At 39.0% G+C, this 24718-nt stretch overlaps 5 protein-coding genes across 5 annotated transcripts; 3 read left to right on the top strand and 2 right to left on the bottom strand.

Moving 5' to 3' along the window:
• Nucleotides 1-769: 769 nt before the first annotated feature.
• LOC136262826 (pyridine nucleotide-disulfide oxidoreductase domain-containing protein 1-like) lies at nt 770-13206 on the bottom strand. Its single transcript, XM_066057237.1, has 16 exons — nt 13074-13206; nt 12910-12990; nt 12732-12851; nt 11865-11936; nt 11323-11385; nt 10340-10413; nt 9933-10126; nt 9492-9601; nt 5943-6066; nt 5795-5892; nt 5614-5739; nt 4407-4473; nt 4283-4353; nt 4167-4239; nt 4035-4111; nt 770-1017 (listed from the first exon to the last, which is right to left on the bottom strand). Exons 1-16 carry the CDS (start codon nt 13131-13133, stop codon nt 919-921), a joined length of 1509 nt encoding a protein of 502 aa, XP_065913309.1. The 5' UTR covers nt 13134-13206; the 3' UTR covers nt 770-918.
• LOC136262876 (heat shock factor-binding protein 1-like) lies at nt 13159-15794 on the top strand. The gene is made up of 3 exons (XM_066057304.1): nt 13159-13291; nt 13348-13414; nt 15584-15794. The coding sequence occupies exons 1-3, from the start codon at nt 13214-13216 to the stop codon at nt 15697-15699; spliced, it is 261 nt and encodes an 86-aa protein (XP_065913376.1). The 5' UTR covers nt 13159-13213; the 3' UTR covers nt 15700-15794.
• Nucleotides 15747-20261, top strand: LOC136262828 (diacylglycerol O-acyltransferase 1-like). The gene is made up of 16 exons (XM_066057240.1): nt 15747-16060; nt 16123-16210; nt 16509-16549; nt 16639-16724; nt 16813-16865; nt 16925-17030; nt 17996-18106; nt 18179-18244; nt 18344-18447; nt 18505-18543; nt 18605-18691; nt 19201-19313; nt 19581-19646; nt 19701-19788; nt 19838-19900; nt 19952-20261. Exons 1-16 carry the CDS (start codon nt 15843-15845, stop codon nt 20105-20107), a joined length of 1485 nt encoding a protein of 494 aa, XP_065913312.1. The 5' UTR covers nt 15747-15842; the 3' UTR covers nt 20108-20261.
• Nucleotides 20179-21678, bottom strand: LOC136262837 (xaa-Arg dipeptidase-like). Its single transcript, XM_066057249.1, has one exon. The coding sequence runs from the start codon at nt 21411-21413 to the stop codon at nt 20238-20240; it is 1176 nt and encodes a 391-aa protein (XP_065913321.1). The 5' UTR covers nt 21414-21678; the 3' UTR covers nt 20179-20237.
• On the top strand, nt 21282-22703 carry LOC136262836 (xaa-Arg dipeptidase-like). The gene has a single exon (XM_066057247.1). It carries the CDS (start codon nt 21450-21452, stop codon nt 22629-22631), a length of 1182 nt encoding a protein of 393 aa, XP_065913319.1. The 5' UTR covers nt 21282-21449; the 3' UTR covers nt 22632-22703.
• The last annotated feature ends 2015 nt before the right edge of the window (nt 22704-24718 follow it).

Below are 24718 nucleotides of genomic sequence, written 5' to 3'. Positions count from 1 at the left end.
CCTTGCTCGAAAAAAGTTGCTGCAAGCTGGAAGTCTTGTATGCACAAAGGATCGGGGGCCTCTAGCTCCTACAAGCTGGCCGCCAAGAAACCTACAAGGAGGAGGCCAGCTGCTAAGAGGCCCTCGAGAGCTGGGGCTGCTAAAAAAGCTGGAAGGAGAAAATCCGGCAAAAGAAAAGCAGCCCCTAAAAAAGGAGGGCATCTCCCAAAAAGAAAAGTTCGGCGGGTAGAAACAAGATCTGCTACAAAGAAACCAAGATCTTCTGCAAAGAAGCCAAGAACAATTCCAAGGAGGAGGTGTGCTAAGAAGTAAACTGATTAACTGCTACAGAACTGCACTTTAAGGGGGCCCCCTAATTTAAAGTGCATAATTGAACTGACTTATTTTGTATGGCTTTTGAAAGCTTTTAATTTTTTTTTAATCACTCATGAGATTATTCTTGTACATTTCCATATCTGTTGTAATCGTGTTGTTGCTGCTGCTGTTGTTGAATAATGGTCTCTAAAATCAAAGCTGTTGTCATCAATGGGCAACATCTAACATAAATAAGTATAGCCAATATAGAGTACTGGCATACCATGTATAGTTGGTTACATCACATGACCATACTTTGACACTTTGTAAAGTAAACCCTTTGTACATAGTCACATGTACCCAGTCCTATGAATTCATGCTAACTGGGGGACAGGACTAATGCCCCACAGGAAGCTGTAACATGTCTCACAAGTAGTCCCAACCAATCATACACAGACTCATGCAACGTGGACAGTTGGCGTTGTTGTGCACCACTGTTAAACAGTTAATAGCGCATGAGTACATGTGTGTGTTTGGGTAAAAATTTCCAGAGTTTTAACAAACACGATAAGAGTTGCTTGTCTCCCGTTTCCTTTTCCATCATCAGTGCTGTAGCAACAATCATTAGTCAAAGTAGTCTTCAATATCCACATCAGGGTTTAACAGTTCTTCACCAAACTGACTAAGATCCATCTGGTTTAAAATGAGGTTCTCAAATGTCTCCTGAAACATTAAAACAGTGTATATACCACTTAAAAGTGATTATGCAGTCAATAGTAGGGATCTCCCCAAAACAGTATTCACAAAAATGCTGCTATTAAAATCATCATTTTAAAGTGTGTCTGACACACCAAAATGTCGCAATATACGCACCAACTTGGCAAGTTGGTATGTATATTGTGACATTTTGGTGTGTCAGACATACTTCATTTTTTACAGTGACATCATCACAATGCAAAATACGTAGCTTGAACTAGCTTCGCAGAAGAGCCTTATTATTTTATCAAATCTAGTGTTACAGAAGCACCATTTTTAATTGACAACAAAATGGTCTAACTGACTATGCCACAAGGCTAGAAGTTAAACAGTACAGTATAAAACCAACCTTTTTATGCTACAACAACCAACGCACTTTTGGAATGTGCCTTTGATGGATGATTATATGCCCTTATTTGCCTTGTACTCTTTGTAATACAATAGCGTAATCTTCATTGGCTGGATTGGTCAGACAAGACTGAATGCGTAGGTAGGGTCTTGGTGATGAGACTAGGGATCTGTACCTTTCCTCTAAACTTAGACAACGGTATGCAGAGTTTACTTTGCTGTCTTAAGAAACCTTTTGGTAACACATGCACATGGTTTAATAAAATACTTGAGACCCAAAGTAATGTAATTTTTCTCTTGTAGACCACATCAATAAACACCACGAAAAGTGAGTTTTAACGAAGAAATTACAACGAGGTAATCATTTGTGCCTGTTTCCTGTAGCTGTTCAATGGCGATTTAACCATCTTCATAGCTGACTAATACTTAAAGAAGCCTATAAAGCCTAAGAAACCTCTTCATTTAAATTGTTAATTTAAAAATGAAGTAGGGATCTTTGCAATGAAACAAGAGATGAATGATAGTATTACAGCATAGCTCGGTGGGAAGTTCCTACTTTGCATTGAACAAAATAATTGTTATAGCTAATGTGCTAAAGTAGGGACTTTCCCACCGAGCTATGCTGTAATACCATCATTCATCTCTTGTTTCACTACTTTTTATTGCATAGATCCCTATACATTAACTTTTTAAAAACAGTAGTTTGTTTAGTTTTTTGTTGTAGCACAGCTAGCTACAATGTAACTTGTGACTGTTCTATTAAAATATCATACATGACTGTTGTATTAGAGTGACTGTTTTATTAGAGTATCTTGAGTCAGCCAAGGTTAGCTAGACCAATAAGGGGTGAGGTCATCTTGTTTATTGTTAAAAGGAAATAGTTAGATTGTTAAGAGGTGTGGTCTCCGTACTCTATTGCTATTAGTCAACCTAAATCTTTATTTGATGGGTATGGTTGTGAACGGGATCCCAATCACAAAGTTGCAGATATCTAGCTATAGTATAGCTGTACCTCTTATAGTAGCGCCGCACTTCTGAAATCCAGCTCTGAAATAATTCTGTGGCGTCTAAATATGCTGCTGAAAAGTGTTGATACAGAAAATTAATGCCCTGATATGGTTTCGTTGGATGAAGAAGACAAACAGCCTGATTGAAGATAAAAGAAAAGACAAGGCCTACACTCGTTGGAACACCAAAAGGCACATCCCACTGGTGAGTTTGTTATTGTGGCGTAAAATGGTGTCCGTGCGCTGTTTCGTTTGACCTCTAGCCTTGCAACTGTGGTCAAGCAGTGAGGTAGTGAGACTAAAATTTGAGTTTTGGTGATTTAAAAAAAATCTATATCCTGCCACCTGTAAGTGTATTGTTATATTTAATGCTGTATTAGAACTAGTACTATTCTGTAAAGGTGATTTTCATCGCGTAAGATGTCTCTAGGATGATTTTCAAAGGCAGAATTTTACAAAATTTTTGGGGCAATCCCTACTAACGTTTGACATTCATTGAGTATAAAAACTGCTATTGACCAAGCATAGCTTGCATGACCTCTAAGTCTTGGATCTTTAGTGCAAGGGCTTGCTGAGGTGTTCATAATATGCACTCTCTATACTAACCCACTATTTGTACATCATTGTGTAAAATACTTAGACACTCATAACATGACACAAAACCATTGGTAATGTCAATATTTACTTTGGCTGTGCCTCGGCAATTATTAACAAAACCTTAGGTTTATAATTCTATTACAGGTATCTAATTACTACATTGACTTCTCACCAGTAAAAGGGTTTTACCATATGTGCTAACTCACTTGCTACTGTGAGAAGGAGGCTAAACATTGTAATTACAAGAAGTATGTATCTTGACATTTAAACTCTACTAAGAAAAATATCCCAGACCGAGTAATGATTTCATTGTCAATGTTCTCCAGTTTGAGAATTTGTACAGATAATTGAATCATTCAACTACACAATATAAATACACACCCACTATCAAATGCTCTAATTGAACATTCTAGAACTGGATAATAGCTATGGCTCATACTCCCCGTGTAACAGCCGCTCCTAATATAGTTCACATTGAATTATTGTTAAGAACCACTCTTGAATAATAGTTGCAGCTTAAACTACTATACAAGCAAAAAGGACGTTTTCTGTAAATCAGCTAACTCGTTTTTACAAACAGACAACGTAAATTGAAAAAAAAAAAATGAAGGTGCTTGGGGTTGTTCTGAAGATATGTTTGGGTTGTTATGCATAACAGAAGCTGCCAAGCTACAGTGAGGTTTTGGGTGACATCATTGGACAGGAAAGCCCAACCTTTATGATCCCTACTATACAGTACCACTGTACTGTATGGCACTCATGAATTATTGTTATATTGATCACTTGAACAAAGCACAGGTACTTCTACACATGTGGAAGTAAAAACCAAGCAGCATGCTAAATGAAGTATCACCATGAAAACAGAGCTGTTGTGTGAAGGGAAGCAAATAAAGATACTATAAAAAGTAAAAGGGAAGCTAGTCACTCAAGAATCCTTATGAACACAACAGGCTCACTGCTACACAACCCCTACGGTTGGTTGCATGGTAACCGTAAAACTTATAGTAGCCATGGCCGTTAACAGAATCTCACCTCAAGATCTGTTTCACCAATCAAAATAGCTCCCACCATTTTGCCATGGTGTAATATCACCTTGACATATTCCATCCCTATAGAACATGCAGTAATTCCTAAAGGCTAGAGTGTAGATACAAACAGGATTACCTTTAGTACACCTCAGTAACATCTCATAATCCTTATCCAGCCCCTGGGCATTGTAGCGTCCCAGCAACACCACCTGTAGCTCACATGAGTACATCAGTTACCAGGAGGATTGTTACCTTGTAGCCAAAGAACTTGGTCACATGAGCGAACAATTCAAAACAGAAATCTCTTATAATAGGTTGGTTAGCTGTGTAGTATACGAAGTTGCTATGGTAATGAAACAAAATGAGAATTCTTTACCTGTGTGTGACCACATGCAGTTGGCAGCAAATGCTCCCAGCTGACGAGCTTGACCCCATAGCCTCATCTAATCACAATTATCCAATTATACACATGAAATATAAGGAAGGTTGGGGATTGGCCATGTGTCACAGGTATGCATGTCTGCATGTGTTAGTAAACATGATTGTGATCTGGTGTTGATATTGTTCTTTGTGAGTAGTTGAGTTGTCAGAGTCCTGAGTGCCACGACCACTCACTTGATAGTTGCTTATGAGCTAGAGAACAACTTTAGAGTTGATGGGCATAATGAAACTTGTTGTCATGGAAACTCAAAATTTTCACCAAAATTGAGGGAACATGAACCTCTTCTAACAAGCTCCCAGATTAACAACACAATAGAAAAAAACAAAGGAAAAAGATTTTGGTCCCAACAGGTCTGACACCATACACTTTTACCTTTAAAAGAGGAAACCTCTATACAATAGCAAAATAGGCCTAAAATTCTGAGTCCCAAACTGTCTGTTATAGAGAGGTTCCACTGTATGGGTTTATCTATGAGGCATAAATTTTAGTAACTCCCATAAAATTTCTGAGTTGGAATTTTAAAAAGTAATAATGATATTGTATTGGATACTACAGTGTGTGATATGACGAAACCACTAGAATGAAGAAAGTCTTGGAAAATACAAGAATTTCATTCAGTCTTTGCAAGTCTAACTTTAATATGCAATTTTTGCTGAAATCTGGACCTTGCGCAAAAGTATCCATTAATGACAGAACACCTTGATAATGAGAATATGACATTTTCAATTGGTCCCTATTATACAGATTTCACTACCAGAAAATGGATAGAATCACTGAAGTATTGCTCATTTCCTAATTTGATAGGTGAGGCACACTTCACTGCTCTATTGGAGTCAAGGCTGCTTTCTTAGAATTGTTGACTGCTCTATTAGAATATCTCAATTCTTATAAAATTCTTTTGCCTCAGTTTCTCAATAGGCACTGCGTCACTGGCAAACCTTATATTTTGTACTTCAAATTCTAGTAATATTATATATATATGTGGTAACTACCTTTGGGAGTTTACAGTACATAGAATCATTAAGCTTGTGAACACCTAAATACTGTTCGAACTTTTTAAGACTAGGATACTTGGCTCATACTCCAACTTTTGACACATGAACAACTCCTACAAGGGGCCCAAACTATGAGTGGTGGTCACCTGAAACCAATGAAATGCTGGATCCTTCCATTGGACACTACAGGCATCACCTGCAGCGTATACATGCTCACATGAGCTCCTCATCTCATGATCAACTGATATCCCACCATCTGAGGCTAACTGTGCCTGTGGTGGATCACATGATGCCTTATCTACCAGTGTTGCTAGGATAGGGGCTCACCTGGAACACTGCAGTGTTAGGGATCACCCCAGTAGCAGACACAATGATGTCACAGCCATACACAATCCCATTAGTTAGTTTAATGTACACAGGCCATGCTATATGTGGTGATGACATCATATTAGTATTACATCACTGGGTAGATCACCTGAGCTAATGTGATCCCATTTAGAGGTAGGAAAACTCTTCAATAGTTCATAACCATCTAATTCATGAGGTGATAAAATGTCTGCTACTTCACAGCTGTACTCTACTACCACATGACGATAACACTACAGTGTGTAGGCAAACAAATGCTTTGAAGCAATTCCAAACTTCATACACAAACATCAGTAGCAATTACAAATAAGGGTAACGTGCATGGTGTACTGGTTAGTTATAGTAGTGTATCCTGACCATTCAAAATTCAGATTGTTCATTTGTGATAAGCTGTATGTTCTATTAGAGTAATTAAACAGATCATTTGAAATACTGTATTCAACTACCAATTCTGACAATATACAAGTACACAAAAAAAATTTGGAATTTTCAACTAGAGTAGGGACCATAGCACATTGATAAAAAGTACTGAAACAAGTTGGAGTAGTCCATGATATTAAATCACAGTAAAACAATAAGAAGTGTTATATCCCTACTGTGCTCAAGTAGGGATATAACACTTCTTATTGTTTTACTGTGATTTGATATCATGGACTACTCCAACTTATTTCAGTACTTTTTATCAATGCGCTATGGTCCCTACTCTAGTTGAAAATTCCAATTTTTTTTTGTGTACTTGTTTGTTAACTTTTTTGTAAATAACAATTACTATGACTGGTGAACCCACGCATACCACATCTGAAATGGCACCGCGCGCCCCAGCTATATCAACAAGTTTAAGGAAAAATTAGAAATTTTAAGTTCGATTAGGGATCATAGAAAAAAAAGTAGGGAAACAAGGGAGGTCGCCTACACCTGCAGATATACTAGTGAACATTTAATCCCTGGGTATAGATTGAATTAGGGATTAAACGTTCACTAGTATATCTGCAGGTGTAGGCGACCTCCCTTGTTTCCCTACATTTTTTTCTATGATCCCTAATCGAACTCTAATTTTTCCTTACTCTTGTTTGTTTACTCTTTTTTGTAACATTATTATGACTGGTGAACCCACGCATATCGCATCAAAAGAAAGGATGGCGCCAGAATTAATGTTTCGTCTGAACGTATGCCCCAGCTATCAAAACTGCTTTGAAAGTGCAGTGGCCATTACGCTTCGCTTTCAGCTATGTTCAGTCTGTTGCACAGCACTACAGACGAAAAACAGTAGAGTTGCTTCTGCAACAATCCAGTCACCACGAAAATATGACGATTCGTGTGCCCCAACTATCAATTACTGCCTCGAAAATGCAGCGGCCATTACGCTTTGCTTTCAGCTATGTTCAGCCCGATACACAGTGTTACAAATGAAGAACAGTGTTAGAATCGTCTCTGCAATCAGTCCAGTCACCATGGAAAATACTGACGATTCCCGTTTACAAATGTACTGTAGGGAAACCATGCATCGAGCCGACACCTTGGGCTGTCAGCAAAAAGAAATGGGACACAAAGGAGGACAGAGGTAAGTCCATGATGCGTGCATTGTATATACTGCAGTATGCCAAAAGGCACATCTCGGGATGAAGTGATGTCGAACAGTGAACAAATCAAGCCCATCGCCTTAGCAGTTATTGAGTTACGCTTGCCTGAAGGCAGGCAGGCAGGCAGGCAGGCAGGCAGGCAGGCAGGCAGGCAGGCAGGCAGGCAGGCAGGCAGGCAGGCAGGCAGGCAGGCAGGCAGGCAGGCAGGCAGGCAGGCAGGCAGGCAGGCAGGCAGGCAGGCAGGCAGGCAGGCAGGCAGGCAGGCAGGCAGGCAGGCAGGCAGGCAGGCAGGCAGGCAGGCAGGCAGGCAGGCAGGCAGGCAGGCAGGCAGGCAGGCAGGCAGGCAGGCAGGCAGGCAGGCAGGCAGGCAGGCAGGCAGGCAGGCAGGCAGGCTGGCAGGCTGGCAGGCAGGCAGGCAGGCAGGCAGGCAGGCAGGCAGTAGAAAATTCCATTGAATAATTTTCTTTTTAAATTTTGTAACAATTTATTGGGATTGTACTGAAGGCACTTTTGGGCTTGGTTATACCTAATCAATACTGCCAAGGTGTCAGGATGGAGTTGTGAAGCTGGTTTTTGGGTGAATTTTTTGGCTAGGAAAATCCAATCTTGATCCCTAATATGATTATAGTCTGAAAAGTGAAGTCCATTACGCTTCATTGTCAGCTATTTTCAACCCGTTACACAGCATTACAAATCAAGAACTGTTCGAAAAGCACCTCTGCAATCCACGCATACCAAAAGAAAGAAATGGTGCTGCGTGCCCCAGTTATATCAATTATTGTCTGAAAAGTGAATCATCCATTATGCTTTGTTGTCGGCTATGTTCAACCCATTACACAGCAGTACAAATCAAGAACTGTTCGAAAAGCACCTCTGCAATCAAAATAGCCACTATGAAAAATATGGACGATTTCTGTTACGAAGGGAAGCCATCACGTGCTACCGGGAAGTCATCACGTGCTAAGGGAAGCCATCACGTGCTACCACACTTTTCGCTGTCAGCAAAGATGAATGGGACACAAAGGAGGACACTGGTAAGTCCATGAAGAATGCATTGTATGTACTGCGGTATGCCAAAAAGCACCTCTTGGGCCGAAGCGACGTCGAACAGTGAAAAAATCAAGTCTGTAGCCTTAGTCGTTATTGAGTTACGCTTGTCTGAAGGCATCAGTCAGTTACTTGGTCAGTCAGTAGAAAATTCCGTTAAATAAATATTTATTTAAAAATTGCGTAGCAACTTGTTGGAAAGATTTCGAGTCAATCTGAAGGCTTGTTTGGGCTTAAGTTTTACCTAACCAATACTGCCTCATCGTCATCTGGGAAAAGTGAGGCTGGTTTTTGGGTGATGTTATTTTGTGGGCCACACCTACTCCTTTGTGGTCCCCACTATACAGTACGATATTTGATATCAAAAGTGCACCAAAGAATTAGGAGCATCCACATACTCAAACATAGCACATTTGGCCTGAAAATTTGAAGGATACAAGCTTGTAAAAATAAAAGTAAAGCCTTAAAATGTGATAGATTTTATGAGATTAAATGTCCGCACAAGGAACAGGCACTGTCTACTTACAGCAACATAAGCCACTTACATGATTGAATTTCTTGTTTTTTGTTTTTTTTAATACAGGTACTTTAGGTTAAAACAGTTTTAACAGAATGCACAATAGTTTAATGTTGCAGTTATGAATAGTAAAACTACAAAAGCTTGTGTAATTTCTCTATAATGGACCAAGAAAGATTAGCCCAAATCTTATTGCCATTTAGCACACAATTTATAGAAGCTAAGTATATTTGCAGTTAGCTAGACCAGTTGGGACCTCAGTGTCCTGCTACTTATAGTGTAATGAAGAGTTTCTTAAAGATCAAGGTGTCACTTTTCACTTTTTGAAAAGTACTAAGGGTAAACCCAAAGCACTTGATGTTAAGTGCCAGCCAAGAAAAAACTCAGCCAATTATCCAATCTAGTGTTACAATTACTCCAATAAAGCATACACTTATTGACAAATCCTCTAATAGAACAATCATTTGATTCACACATCAAGTAATTCACTCCCTAACTCTTCACAATGTCATACCTCAGGAAGGCCCTGTCCCTGCATGGCCAGTTCTGTACTCCAGTCTGGTCCAAGGGCACTACCTTTGTGTTTTCCTTTAGGAGTAGTGGAGTGATGGTTCTCTTGACTGCCTGTGAAATAATGGTAATTATAGTTACGTATGTAGTTTATTAATGGAATCCATCCACTGCTGAAGTGGATATCATTTTCCATTATTACCCAGTGTTACTCGGTGCTTTATGAAGTGGTTTCACATTTTAGGTTCTTATACCAGATTGAAAATGTTTACAATACACACATATCACTGTACTGTAATTGTGACCACAATTGTAATAGATTGTTATCCAGCAATCACAATAATATCGATTATTTCTGTTTTTGTCTTGCAAATTACAATTAGCACTATAATCACAACAAATCCCACGACCTTATTGCACACCATACATATTCTATAATGATTACCAATGGGATCCAGCATGTATTTCAGTCTCTTCAGTGGCATCTTGGTCTCCCCACCCCCGACCACTGATGGCAACGCACTCTGCTGCTGCTCCAAATGAGGTAGGAAGAAGGTAGCTGCTCCAGCATCAAAGAATGTGCTACTGATGGAGTCATCCCTGATAGCCCAGACCACCTCACAACCAGTGACCTCATAACTATAAGGAAGATCATGTGATGTGTTATCATTATCATAGTGATGAGAGATGTAACCATAATGTTTAAGTGTGTGGTCATAGTGTGCGTGTAGTGCTGTGTAGTGTAGTGTGTGTGTGTGTGTGTGTGAGTGCGTGTGTGTGTGTGTGTGCATGTGTGAGTGCATGTGTGACAGTTGAGAGAGAAAATCCATACCTCACTCACAACACACTTACACCAGTTCAGTAGCAATCCCTCCATTCCCTACCACTAGAATACGACGAGCTGTTGACAGCCGGGACTGAAAGTCCTATAATTTGACAACATACCATAATATTCTAGTATTGCCTGCTAATTCCTGAATGTTGAGCAGCCAAGGATCAAAGCAAGCCCAGTTTGTTAACACAAAAAGCAGGAGTTTATGAAACTAATATCACAACACTGTAATAGAACTGGTGCATATTTTAAAGATCATAAGTATACTATAATGACAACCGATCCTTGAATCTCAAACTGAATGTCTTCATTTCAAATTAGAAACATTTGTAGTCAGTGTGCGTTCTATTAGAGTGTTAGTATCTAAATAATTTTCTGTATATACGTGTACATGAATGGAACTCGTTTATCCATGCAAATTAGCTGAATACTTCTGTTAAAATCTAAGAGCAATTAGTATTGCAATGATTTCTGACAAAACACAGAAAGTTTCATAAATAATAAGGACATGGTTTATTTATAGCAGCACATAATTCTGTTGGCAATCGACAGATAATTTTGGTTTGATGAAGTTACGTAGAACAATAGACGCTGTAAAGTACACCATGCCACCTGACCTAAAGTTTATGAAGGTTTGTGTTTTACTGGCTGGTCAAAACCGCGAAACCTTCATTTTTAATTGTTTACTCTATGAAAGTGGGTAACAATGAAATGCTTCAAATCCGTGTTTGCTCACATGAATGTAGAGTAAGCTGGAACCATGGACACTTTGGAACCGACCAATAGTGTCCTGATAATCAAGGTGTCCTGATTTTCAGGTAAGTTCATGTACTAAGGGATACTTTGGGACTATTACAAAGTGTCTGGATGTGGGTGTCCTCATTTTTTAAAGCGTCCACATTAACAGGCTCCATTGTAATACATAACATTGAGCTGTACAATGACACAGGTGTCTGCACTACAATTCACGACAAAACTACAACATTGTCTATCTTATGTTCACCTTAACACTCTCTGTGTCTCTGATGCCTATCACCACTTCACCATGGCTACCACCCAGCAGTAGCTATGCACATAATAATACATACTACACTACAGGCACAATACACAATATTGTGCATGCTATATAGTGGTTCTATAAAACCCAACACAATTCCACACACTCAAATACATCCTTTGAAGGCAGAAAAACTCTCAGCTAGTTGTTATAACTTTTATACTTCTCAATTTTCTTTCTACATTCAGTTATAAAGTAACAGTGTGTGGCTTTCATAACTTATATACAAAACAAAGTTGATATAAACCTTGTACATAAACATGTGTTACTACTTGCACACTGGCATGTTTTTTCTACAAAAATATGTATATCTGTATCTGCTGCATTCTTACACATGTTGCCGGTCTGATACTGAAACAGAATAAGAAAATATAGCCGATAACCAATAGTTGATCCGATTATCGGTACACCTCTAATGTATGTTGGGTTATTACAGATCCAGTCATACATGTACACAAATTACATGCGTACTAAAGCACAGTAAATACCTTAGGCCTAGCTCCAGTGCACACACACAGTTTATCATACTTCACTGTATCTCCATTAGCAAGACCAACAACCTGAACAAGAACACACACACATACTCTTTGTACCCAGTAGCCTGCTCTATCATGCAGACATTGAAGGCATCATATATACCCATACCCCAATAATGTAGGCTACAGACTGGCAATGTATATACTAAATATCTTCATTTATAATATCATTGCTTTGATATATTGCAACACTACTGCATATATGCCTCAGCAACTATCAATCTTGGAATTAAGCTTTAAATAAAGGTGGAAATTTACTGCTATGGTATATTTACAGCAATCCATAGCAAGTACACTCCTTCACACAGGCATCATATTTCAGCCACTAAGATACGACCGTCATTTCTTATAGAAAGCTTGCATCACGCCAATAATGCTTAACAACTGTTACTAGTCAGCCATACTTGGGAGCAAGTTTCAATTAGACCGAATGAGATGAATGCTGTCACTGCGAGCTGCCAACAATGAGTATAACTGTCAGACACTAGGATAAGGTTGGAAACAAATATTGAAAACTAGGTTTAATACAGACAAGTGCATTATTAATTTTCAATAGATTAGTGGCAAATTTTAATGCTTTATAAACTTTTGACCACGGCTATCCAAGTGATTAACCTAGAGAACATGTCCCAAAATCCTTAGCAACTGTTGCTAACCAGCCATGCTTGAAGGCAAAGGATGAAGGATGCAGTCATTCTTAATGTTAAAGTGCAGAACGGGACAAGTGTTTCGTATGCAACCTCTCTATACTGTTCAGGACTACTATGTAAGCTGGCAACACAAACTATACACATTAGGAAAGAAAAACGCATAAGTTACCTTTTGTTGTGGATCATGAGCAGTGACTGGTTGTATAACAACCTCCACATTGGGACACTGTTGGGTTAAATGACTGGCTGATGTCTCCGTAACCTCAAAATCCTCCAAGGCCCGTGTAACCTATTGCATGCAATCAACCAGTAAACAATGTAGTAACCACAATATTGAGCTCACTGACCTTTTTAAAGTTAGTTACAGATTTTATTAATTGGCTTTCACTGATCAAAGTTATGCTACACTGGTTGTCAAGGTGAGACAGCTATGCAGAAATGACGTAATTTCATACACAAGGCGCGGTTACAACAGCAAAGTCTCTGTATAATACTACTACACTTGTTATACCTGTTCTGCACAGCTCACTCCGGCTATTCCTCCTCCTACAACAACATAACGAAACGCCATTTCAAGTATACTTAAATAAATTCTAAATAAAGCGCACTGTTTCTAAATAACGCGCCACATTTACATAACGTCAAGAGATCATGAGTGCTTCAGGCGGTGTTCCTGGTAACTCGGCCGCTGTAGGGGAGGAAGAGAACACAGCAGACTTGAATGCTTTCGTGAGTCAACCTATTAAAATATTTAGACTATAGAGTCATTTTGTTGAACAATGTAGGTGGAGGGATTGCTGTCAGAAATGCAGCAGAAATTTCAGCAAATGTCAGACCAGATTATTGGAAGACATATCCTTTTATATTCAAGCTCTTAATTTTACGTATGACAATGTCCTGAGGTCACCAGAGTTCTTTGCAGCACCTGCAGCATCAATTTCTATAGGAATATATGAATTCATAATACTCCTGCTCTTTAGTACAAAAAAATCTATGGAATTTTGATTTGTCTCCTTTTATATATACTCAACACAAACACTTGTCAATAAGGTTGAATTGAATTACATTTTTAGTGACTTGACTACTTGGGGGGGCATGAAAATATTGTTGAAGATGTTAAACATCTTACTTGCACTCAGCTGATTGATTTACGCCTACCTACATATAACTTAAACCAAGTCTGTCGCAGCGAGAGAAGTGGGGACCATACTAACTTGAACCATACAGTACCTCATCCAGTAAGGTGCCAACAAAAGTCAGTGCCAGTAATAATAGCCTGTTACACAGTCAGGCCTCCTGAATAAGTCAACTACCACCTCATCACAAAAAATGAAGCCATGCAGGCATGTTAGTTGTGAAACATGTTCCCAATATATACAGCAATATTAGAATACACTAAATTTCCTCCCACAAATATTTCCTTTTTGTTTATTCTCAAGCTAAAACCTTAAATATTTTTTGATGGTGTGATGCAATATCTCTTTACATGTGATTTCTTGAAACAAAGAAAACCACCTAATTTAATCCAGGTGTGCTTGGCAAAGGATGTACTTTTTCCAAGTGTGTGTGTTATGGTGTGACTTCCTGAATGTAACATGATCAGTTTCAATGCCATAGTGATGAATTAAAACGCATGTGTATATGTATCCATAGTAGGGCTCTTTTACTAGTCTTATTTGTATTGGAGCACATGACATTCAAGGAATTCTGACCTGTTTTGATGCCTCCTTAGCACTGTCAGTTTTGCTTTTAGAAGTACCATATTTTACTGGTCAGTGTTACAATACAATGATAGATCTTATGGGCTTTTGTAACAGTAAGTCCGTGGTCAGTGTTGGGAATAATGCGTCACTATACTAACAGGTTATGTAATAGTTATTACGTACTTCTTGGGATTCTTAGTAATATAATACATTACTATTCATAATGCAATACTTAAATTACTTTTGAAGAAGTCATAATCCATTATTACTAGTTAACTAGAAAAGTAATATTGTTACATAACAAAGTACATAATGCGCAGTAATATTACTACATAATGCTCTATAAGTTAGTAACGTGTTACAGTTAATAGCTGTAATCATAGCTTGGTATGAGTCCTGTTTATCATTTATAAACAAGGCTGAACTATGCATCCGAGCTAAAGTTAAAGATTGCGGCCCAGTTGGAGGTACATATTATGCAACAATGTAATAAGTTAGTTACTTAATTACTCCAAATTTAAAGCAACTTAATATATTACTTTTGCTATGGTATTGACCAAGTAACTTGCCCAACACTGTCCGTGGTGCTTACAATGATTTTCTGGTAACTGACTGCTTCTTTTTTATTACTCTCAGCAATGTTAACATGACAACTGGCTCTTTTGCCTGGTTTCTATTCCACACTTGTGTGATATCTGAAGATCTAAAGTTTAAACCGAATGATCACAAGATTATTCGTGAATACTCTGGTGTGTAGTAGTTAAAATATTGGTCAGTAGTACATTTAAAGTGTTTGAATTATTCACTTGTTGTACTATTAAAATGTTTAATTTGATATTCGTTTCAGCTACTGGTCAGGAAATGGAGAAGATTAGGACCACTAATTTTTTCATGTCTAGTTTTCATCAGTGTACGAAATTGTAATCTGAATCAAATGGTAGAGTAAAACGAACCATATTCTTTCTGTACAGTGAAACCTGTTTATCAGGACACTTGAAAATGAGGGCACCTGCATAATATGGACAGTTGGTAATGGTCCCAAAGTATCCCTTAACATGTAAACTGGCAGTACTCCTTTACGATCAGGACACTTGGTCGGTTCTCTAATACACAGGTTTCATTGTAGAGATATATCACTGTATAATATGTCCAATATGCAACAGTTTCCAAGCCCCCAGCATCAAAGTCCTTGATGCACTCCCTCAAATAGCCATTTTATAATATCTATCACTGATTCTTACCATACAATACAAGTCAACTCTGACAATTTGGTGTGTAAGCAAATATATACAAAGATGTTTTCCTTAACTATTCACACTGGATGAGATGGGACAGAGAGTTGATGAACTAGAGCACAATATTACACAACTGATGCAGCAAGTTGGTCCTGAAGATAAAGACACTGGTGACCAAGAAGTAAAAAGAGAAAAATGAACTAACCTCATCTAATTTATTCACATTGTGCACGTGTTTACTTGTATATTTTCGGATATGTGTAAAACGGGAAAATCCCGAGTGTTTTAGCGTCATGAGGCGTACGCATTGTTGACTTCGACACTGGTTATAAAGGTGTTAATATGAGTGCGGTGGAAGAGTTTAAGCGAAAGAGGCCTTCTCGTTCAGAGCTCCGTAAACTGAGACGGCAGAGTAGCTCCGGTCCAATCTCCCCTATGGGTAGTACACAAACGATCACGGTTACTAATGAACTACAAGACTCTGGAAACAGCAGCGGTATGAGCAGTGAAACAGAGTCTAAATCTGGAGGGACTCCAAAACTTATCCTTCCCGATAAACCGTAAGATTTAGTATGACCTAAACTGGGCAAAGGTCACGCGAACCCTTTGATGTTCTTTGTAGCGTCCACGCTAACAGGGAGTCCCTGTTTTCGTCAAGCAGTGGGTTTGTGAACTACCGCGGTATATTGAACAATTGTCTTTTGTTGTTGGTGAGTTGTTAAATGTCGTGTGTCGCACATGTATTCCTCGTGCTATCGCGCATATTATGGCACGTGAAATAATGTATTTACACTTCAAAGTTTGCCCGCCTTTTGTTGGAATACAAGTTGCGTCATTTCTTCTAAATATTTACTGAACAGACTCACTGAAATCAGTTTATTGAAATCACCTATGTGTATAAATCAAAAATTTAGTATATTATTTATGTCAACTTTGCACAGCTGGTTTTTTTTTTTACAGTGTAAACTGTGGTAGCAGAGGTTTATGTGTCTTTGTTGTGTTTTGTAGGTTTTATCTAACTCCAAAAATGTCCTGAGCAATTTGCTGAAGTAAGTATACTTGAGGAAGTGCTAAAATAATTGTTTATTCTGTATTTAAAATTTATAATCATTCATTCATGACTTTTTACTGATTTCAGATATGGAATTTTGGTGGATCCAGTGTCTTGGGCATCCGTGATTTATAGTGATCCCTCAATGTGGCCATCAGTGTGTGGCATTGCATGTAAGCACGCGTGCGTGTGTGTAGTATTTGTGTACATTACTAATGTGTATGTGTTGTACATCATACATGATAATTATTTTCCTCACAGGTTGGTTTTTCTTTGCTGCTTTTATTTTGGAATGCGAGAAGGCAGCAGTGAAAGTATGTAGTATATTCAGTTAGTGTGTTTTGATGAATTTCTCAAATTTTATGTACTGTAGTGTAATTGGATTTCTTTCCGTACCTTGTTGATCGTACAAGGAGCAAACCTGGCATTCATTTTGCTGTTTCCATGTCTCATCATGGTGTTAGCTACACCAAGCCCATGTATGTCATTGTCATCTGTCACTTTCTCTGTTCGTGTGTTGTCTGTTTTTATGCCAGCATTGTAGAACCCTGCAATATAAGATCACCTTGATAATAGTCAGGACACTTGTCCCATTTGGATTAGTATACACATGTTTAGACTCCAAAGAAGCCAATGCTCAAGTGTGCAATTGCAACACTGTCATACAGTATCACTCTGACCCTTGTTTGTCACTGCTTACACCCCGTTCACACTACCCTCTAACCCGGGTAGAGCACAGCACGGCTTGAAACAAACTGGAGTGTGAATCAATCAAGCCATGCCGAACTGGGTCCAGCATGGCACGACAAGGAGAGGTGGGCTGGCACGGGTTGGCCCTGAGTTGACTCAGGATAGCATACAGTCTGAACGCATTCCGAGCTGGCCAAGTCAGGTTAACAATATAACTTGTTTCTGTTGGCCACACAGCAAGTATATTCTATGTTCTAAAACTGTTCTTCAAAATGGCTATGACGTACCGTAGTTCTAGTAGACTTTGTGACAATTACGCTCGAACGACGTGTTAATAATCCTGGAGAAAGGAGCATCCACTAGCTTAAACATGGTGTCTCTAACATTGTACGGCTTATTTCAGCTGGTTCTACACTTCCTCGCTACAATTCTAGTGTCTTTTTATTAAGCGCCTAAATAATCAAAAGCTCATGCGCTTCTCTTAGCTAATTATTATTCGGCGCTCGCACTATCGAGCTCGTGTCAGATGCAGTAGTGTGAACAAGTGCCAACCCGAGTTCAATAACCCGAGTTGAAAACACTCTGGCTAACCCAGGATAGTGTGAACGGGGTGTTATGTTCATATTACCCCCATCAAATGCATTTGCCTGTCATGTCTTGCCCCATGTATCTGCTGTCACCATTGCAGTATGTGTCTGTCATGTCTTGTGTCACCATATCTGTCTTGCTGTAACTTTATTGTCCATTTTACTAGTGGGGGCATCCATGATGTGTATGGCATACACCATACTGTGGCTGAAGATGGTGTCTTACGTACAAGTGAACTACTGGTGTAGGCAGAAGAGACATAAGACAAAGAAAATGAGTGAGTGTCTCTCAGTAGCCTCACCGGCTGTTGTGGTGCATGACCATGTTGTTATTATTGATTGTTATATAGTTGAGGATAATGATTACATTAAGAAACAAAATTTGGTTTGGTATCCTGACAACCTTAATTACCGAGGTATGTTTGTGTCTCCCACAGCTGTTAGTGAAGCATGGTGGGGTTTGTAGTTTGTGTGCACAGTGTGGGCATGTACATTACACATGTTGACCATATTAGATTTGATCTACTTCTTGTTTGCACCAACCCTTTGCTATGAGCTCAACTTCCCACGTACACCAAAGATCAACAAGATATTTCTCCTTCGTCGTGTGGTAGAAGCCGTAAGTATTTAAAGCACCTCACAATTTGCTATAATCTTTGTATACAATTCTCTACAGACCTTCCTTTTCTTTCTCTTGATTTCCCTCTTCCAGCAGGTATGATTCTGTGCTGGCATTTGCAATTTTGTCATTTATGTCTATCATTGTTATATTTTAGTGGCTGGTGCCTGCTGTCATGAGTTCGGTAAAGCCATTTAAAGAAATGGACCTAGCACGCACCCTAGAGAGAATTATTGCTATAGCTGTAAGTGTGTAGTGTGTCGACATTAGTGTGTAGTCAAGGGGGTCATGTGATGATAACAACGACGGTCTTCAGATTATCACCATGGTGATATTCTAATAATTTGTTATCTGATGACCCACAACTCTATCTAGCACTTCACTTAGATCTGTTATCTAGATTCTATTTCCTAGCTAATTTTGTCCTTAGTGCATGGAAGTTGTGTTGAGCAGTCTTCTAAGAATTGCAATATTTTCTATTATTTTAAAAGCTTTCCACAATAATTTTATACAGATAGTGGTATGAAAATGCTGTATTGAACCAATGCCACATCGCTGGATGGGGTATATCACTGGTGTTTAGTACTGTTGAAATCGGATACTGGCCCCCAGGCTACACACCATTAAATTTTCTTTGCCTTACCTGCAATCAATACCTGTGAGAAGCCTGAAGCTTTAAATATAGGGAGACAGAATTTTGACCTAACTATGTTAAAATCACAATGACTTGAATATGCGTTTGTATTAATGTAGTTACCCAACCATTTGCTGTGGCTGTTGATGTTCTACTTAATGTTCCACTCCATCTTAAACTTTCTTGCTGAGGTGATGAGGTTTGGTGATCGGCAGTTCTATCGGGATTGGTGGTAAGTGACACTTGTGATTATACCAGTGAGTATCGAGTACTACTGTACGTGTCTATATGTGCAGCATGTATGCGTGGACACGCATGCATATGTTAAACAAATGCATGCACATTCATACAACACATGCATACTGTGTACATACACTCACTTGTTGTATACACACATACATACATACATATACACTACACACAGATGTACACTTACAATGCACTCTAGTATAATGATAGTGTAGTATAACACATACTACCATAAATTATGCTACCATAGGAATGCCCAGACAGTGAGTCAGTTTTGGTCGACCTGGAACATGCCAGTGCATCAGTGGTGTGTGAGGTATGAAGTACTTCAAGTATACCATGCTGTATAATAACACACTTGTGCACACAGACACATCTACCATCCACTTGTTCATATGGGCTACTCCAGGACAGTAGCACAATTAGTAGTGTTTGCTCTGTCAGCTTTCTTCCATGAAGTATGACATAGTGGTGATGTTTAGCAATATGTTATCACTTTTCTTTCAGTATCTAGTTAGTATTCCTCTGAAGATGATCCGTGTGTGGGCATTCAGCGCCATGTTAGCTCAAGTAAGTTGACACCTTTTTGTTCCAGGTTGTATCAATATCTTTCTCTTGCAGGTCCCATTGGCATACGTTACGTCATTTCGTAGCATGCGTGGGCAGATTGGAAATGTGATCGTGTGGGTATCTATTGTGTTGGGTCAGCCGCTAGCAATCGTCATGTATATGCATGACTACTATATCATGAATTTTGGAAGTGACGACCCGGTGTGAAACAGGATTTTGATTTTAGATTACACTTCATTTCTCTCCTCCCCTTTCAAGTTCAGTGGTTTAAAACAGTCTGAATTTCATCATTGCTTGTTTTTTAATTGTGAAAATTACAAAAATACAATAATTTCATTCAATGATTTGCTTTTTGTTGAAACTCAGCCTTGATTTGTTCTAGTGTTTCTGGGGTGGTGAGCACATCAATAGTAGTCATGGCAACTGCTTTAGCAGCAGTGAGGGTGGCATGGTGGGCAGCAGGTGTGTTTGTTACCATGGTAAACTCTCTAGTGTGATTTGCTTGTGTTCCATCTCCAATGATGTACATAGGGTGAATTGAGGGAACAGCATATGATACATTTCCCATGTCAGTTGAAAAAGTAACAGTGGGTTTAGTGTCATAACTCATTCCCAGCTGAGTGGCATTTTCACAGTACAAGGAAGCTAGTTTAGTGTTCGTCAAGACATCTTTGCACAACGGAGACAATTGCTTCACTTCTACAGAGCAACCAGCTGCCATTGCTGCTGCTTCAAAACAAGAAATAATTTTGGGCTCTAGTTCTCGTAATCTTTCAGTGGTAGTAGCTCTTGCGTTCCATTCCATAACAGTGACTGAAGGAACTATGGCCACTGAAGTGCCACCATTGGTAATCACACCATGTACTCGATCACCTGGCATTATTTGTTGGCGTAGCACTGAAACATTGTTGTATGCTATCACAGCTGCATCTAGTGCATTTGATCCCTCCCAGTTAGTAGCAGCTGTGCAAAATGTTACTTGTAATTCCAGTAGTGCATAACATATTGGTGAGGACAGGTTAGCAGGGTATGGATGTACTATTAGAGCAAAATCAACATTGTTGAAAGCACCCTTCTCTGTCAGCAAGATCTTTCCAACGCTGGCTTCCTCAGCTGGGGTACCCATCACAGTCAATGTTCCTTTGGGAGCTCCTGGTACTTTCAGTGCGGCTTTGATACCTAGGGCGGCCGCTAGCCCCGCCTCCGCTATTAAGTTGTGGCCGCATGCGTGCCCAATGTCTGGCAAAGCATCATATTCACAGATCACACAGACATTAGGTCCTGTACTGTCACCAAACGTAGCCCTAAAAGCTGTCTGTATTCCCAGGTATGATCTCTCCACGTGAAATTGATGTTTCTCCAGTGCTGATACTAGCAAATCGTGTGCCTTGTACTCTTCAAAACTCAACTCAGGATTCTGCCATAATTGTTCACCTACACTCTGTAAGAAAATAGCGTTTTCATCTATCGAATTAATTGCTATACGCTTTAAATTCTCTCCATGCGTTGCCATCGTACCAAATAATTAGAATACATTAGCGTGCCCGAAATGGCAGAGTTGAAAGCTAGAGCTATTGCAGAAATTGAAAAATATACCGACGAGTGTAAGAAAATTAGCGAAGAAATATGGAATAATCCTGAACTAGACTTCAATGAACACAAAGCTCACACACTTTTGACGAACTTCTTGGAGGGCAAAGGGTTCCACGTGGAGAGATCTTACCTGGGAATACAGACAGCATTTAGGGCTACGTTTGGTGATGAAAGTACAGGACCTAACGTCTGTGTGATCTGTGAATATGATGCTTTGCCAGAGATTGGTCACGCGTGCGGCCACAACTTAATTGCGGAGGCGGGGATAGCCGCCGCCCTAGGCATAAAAGCCACATTAGAGGTGTATGGCGCTCCAAAAGGTCTACTAACTATTATGGGCACACCAGCTGAGGAAGGAGGTGGTGGCAAAATTAAGCTTATAGAGAAAGGTGCATTTGAAAAGATTGACGTAGCCATGATGGTTCATCCTTCTCCTGCTAACATAGTAAAGTCCAAAACCCTATCTGTGATGAGGCTGGAAGTGATATTTCATGGAAAGGCAGCACATGCAGCAGCTTTTCCATGGGAGGGAGTGAATGCGCTAGATGCTGCAGTGATGACCTACAATAGCATCTCCATGTTAAGACAGCAGATGAAACCAACTTGGAGGGTACACGGTATTATTACTAATGGAGGGACCAAACCTAACATCATCCCTGAGCTGACCAAAATGGAGTATTATTTGCGGGCTCTAACAAAAGGTGAAGTTAAGGAATTGTATGATAAAGTAATGGCTTGCTATGAGGCTGCTGCTAAGGCTACAGGTTGCACTTTCGAAGTGACTGAAACAACTCCTTTTTATGAAGACGTTAATGCCAATCCCACTCTATCTAATTTATATGAATCTAACGCTGGTAATTTAGGTATAGTTTTTGCAAAGACGGATGTACCACGTGGCTCAACTGACATGGGAAATGTATCTTATGTTGTTCCATCCATCCACCCTATGTACAAAATCGGTGATGGTACTCAAACAAATCACACAAGAGAGTTCACTGCTATAACCAATACACCAGAAGCTCACCAGAACACGCTGACTGCTGCTAAAGCAATATCCATGACTGTGGTCGATGTCTTGACTAATCCAGCTGTGTTGGAACAAATCAAAAAAGAGTTTGCAAGTGGCATTAGAATTTAACATTCACAATAATAAGCATTGTATTTTATTACATGTTTTTGGGTATATTACAATTCTGTGGAATGTTATAGATACAGGTGTATCACTGAAAGCTAAAGCTTCCTGGCATCCCTTCTTCAGAACTAACCTTTGTGCTTTAGCATTTGTGCCTTTGCTAAATGAACACTGCATGGTTCACCACTTAACCAACCTTTTTAAGGAGGAGTGTCTAACTCCCAGTACAGCCTATACAATATCACTGCTATGATGTTAAGTTTCTTTAACACACTTATAATGATAATGAATTTTAATAATGCCAGCACAAAAGTAATATCACAAAAATTTATCATCAACATCATTGCAGCCATTTCATAGCTACCACCTTTGATTTCACCCAGGATTTTTGAAGGCCGCACCCTTTTTATATAGCTTGGCTGTTTTTGTGTGGATATATGTAGATATGATGTATGTTGTTGTATGCATGTGCGTGTAGATATATTGTTGTAATCAATTGAGTGATTGTTGCTTGTATTGAATCCCTCTGCTGTACAACACTAGAACATTGCTTAAAATGCTATATCATGTGTCTGATCAGTGAGCAATGACAGCAGTGGTTGCATAGTATAATCTCCATTCAAATCTGAGCCTACAGGTGCTGTGTGTACATGTATTTTTACAGTTTAAGCCAATTGAGATATCCTGATTCATCAATTACGTACGTACTTTCCCATTCTATAGTAATGTGTTATAAATGTAATTAAAGACATTCCAAACTGCTCGTCAGGGATTTGTTGCCATTTGACATCAAGAAGCCTGAAAGCTTGTAACTAAAGCAATAGCTAGCAGCATTAAAACTCTCAAAACATCTCTAGGCAAATGCAAGTACCTGAGGAGTCACACAGTCTGGGATCCAGCATTCTCTCTGCATTGAACCTAGCTACATATACCCCCACCCCAGAACAGATCTCCCTCTCTGTGAGATCCATAGAACAAACTTAACCTCAGTATCATACAGTATAATATAGTTGTTTACTTAGAAACCATGCATCATTGAAAGGAGTGTCCATTTATATATGCTAATTTGCGGTTGTGGTGAGGTAACTGGTCCCAGAGAACAGGGGTGGATTTAGGAGGGGGTTATAAGAATCAATGAAAAGTGGTCAAAATTTTAGGGGTATGAGGCTCAAACTGATGCTGCTGGTTATATAAGACAACAGAACAGTCAACTATATTCTAATAGCTAGAACATCCAAGATAATAAAACTCCTCTAAATTATAAGAAAAGCAGATCTGTATGAGAGCTGAAATTCTTCTGAACCTGCCTCACCATTGTGCCAAACATCTATAATTGGTAGATATACCAATTGGTTTTAGCTACATGTTTCTGACTCCCTGTATTCAGCCTTCTCACAGCTCCCTAGTGGAATGGCATGCACAGAATTAACTTCTAAGTTTTTCATGCTCAGAATTCCAGAACTTCTGTTGAATTAACTTCTTTTAGATTGCATATTCGTAAAAATTTGAGTTATAATGCTTTCATTTACAGCTAAATCTATCGACAATTTGGGGTACTCCTGAAGAGATTCTTTATTCAATCAAATTCAGCTCCAAGTATACTTCAAACTTTATATGACCACGGCATACTGATATGCTATACCACAAAGGATTTATATATATAAAGCAAAGCAGAAGGGGTTAATTCCCTTCTACTAAATTTATAACACTTAAGAATCAACTACTCTAAGCAGACATGCATGCAATAATAATAAAGATGACAGTCAAATACGTTATGTGGATCATGTACATTAGGTCTGAAACAATTTTTTGGATTATTGGATATTTGAATATTCTCACAGCCTCCCAATTGCAATGCTTTCACAGCACTTTTACATTATCAGTAAAGTGTAGCCAAGCCCTTAAGTGCCTTTAGTGCATTTTCATTGGAATTTCTGCTGATTGACAAACCTTACTAATGCAAGAAATGTATGGCTAAGGTTATGGGCTAAATAATTAACTAACACAAAAGAATACAAAGACTAGCTAATTACAAACTACCACACTAATTCTACTTACAAACTACACCTACTTAACTACGTTATAAAATCTAA

This window comes from Dysidea avara, chromosome 8, assembly GCF_963678975.1.
Source record: "Dysidea avara chromosome 8, odDysAvar1.4, whole genome shotgun sequence".
Classification (NCBI taxonomy): Eukaryota; Metazoa; Porifera; class Demospongiae; order Dictyoceratida; family Dysideidae; genus Dysidea; species Dysidea avara.
Note: the sequence above shows the minus strand (reverse complement) of the source record. Positions and strands in the feature narration are given on the sequence as shown.

Bases quoted from the DNA above. Each gene is read 5' to 3' on its own strand.
- LOC136262826 (XM_066057237.1), bottom strand. From the start codon at position 13,133: ATGGCGTTTCGTTATGTTGTTGTAGGAGGAGGAATAGCCGGAGTGAGC. The intron at 10,127-10,339 runs GTAAGTGTGTTG...TCTTCCTTATAG, and splicing joins GGGATTGCTACTGAACTGGT to TTATGAGGTCACTGGTTGTG. The intron at 1,018-4,034 runs GTGAGATTCTGT...TTAATGTTTCAG, and splicing joins TTGGTGAAACAGATCTTGAG to GAGACATTTGAGAACCTCAT.
- LOC136262876 (XM_066057304.1), top strand. From the start codon at position 13,214: ATGAGTGCTTCAGGCGGTGTTCCTGGTAACTCGGCCGCTGTAGGGGAG. The intron at 13,292-13,347 runs GTGAGTCAACCT...TGAACAATGTAG, and splicing joins CAGCAGACTTGAATGCTTTC to GTGGAGGGATTGCTGTCAGA. The intron at 13,415-15,583 runs ATATCCTTTTAT...AACTATTCACAC, and splicing joins AGACCAGATTATTGGAAGAC to TGGATGAGATGGGACAGAGA.
- LOC136262828 (XM_066057240.1), top strand. From the start codon at position 15,843: ATGAGTGCGGTGGAAGAGTTTAAGCGAAAGAGGCCTTCTCGTTCAGAG. The intron at 18,107-18,178 runs GTGAGTGTCTCT...ATTGTTATATAG, and splicing joins ACATAAGACAAAGAAAATGA to TTGAGGATAATGATTACATT. The intron at 19,314-19,580 runs GTAAGTGACACT...ATGCTACCATAG, and splicing joins CAGTTCTATCGGGATTGGTG to GAATGCCCAGACAGTGAGTC.
- LOC136262837 (XM_066057249.1), bottom strand. From the start codon at position 21,413: ATGGCAACGCATGGAGAGAATTTAAAGCGTATAGCAATTAATTCGATA.
- LOC136262836 (XM_066057247.1), top strand. From the start codon at position 21,450: ATGGCAGAGTTGAAAGCTAGAGCTATTGCAGAAATTGAAAAATATACC.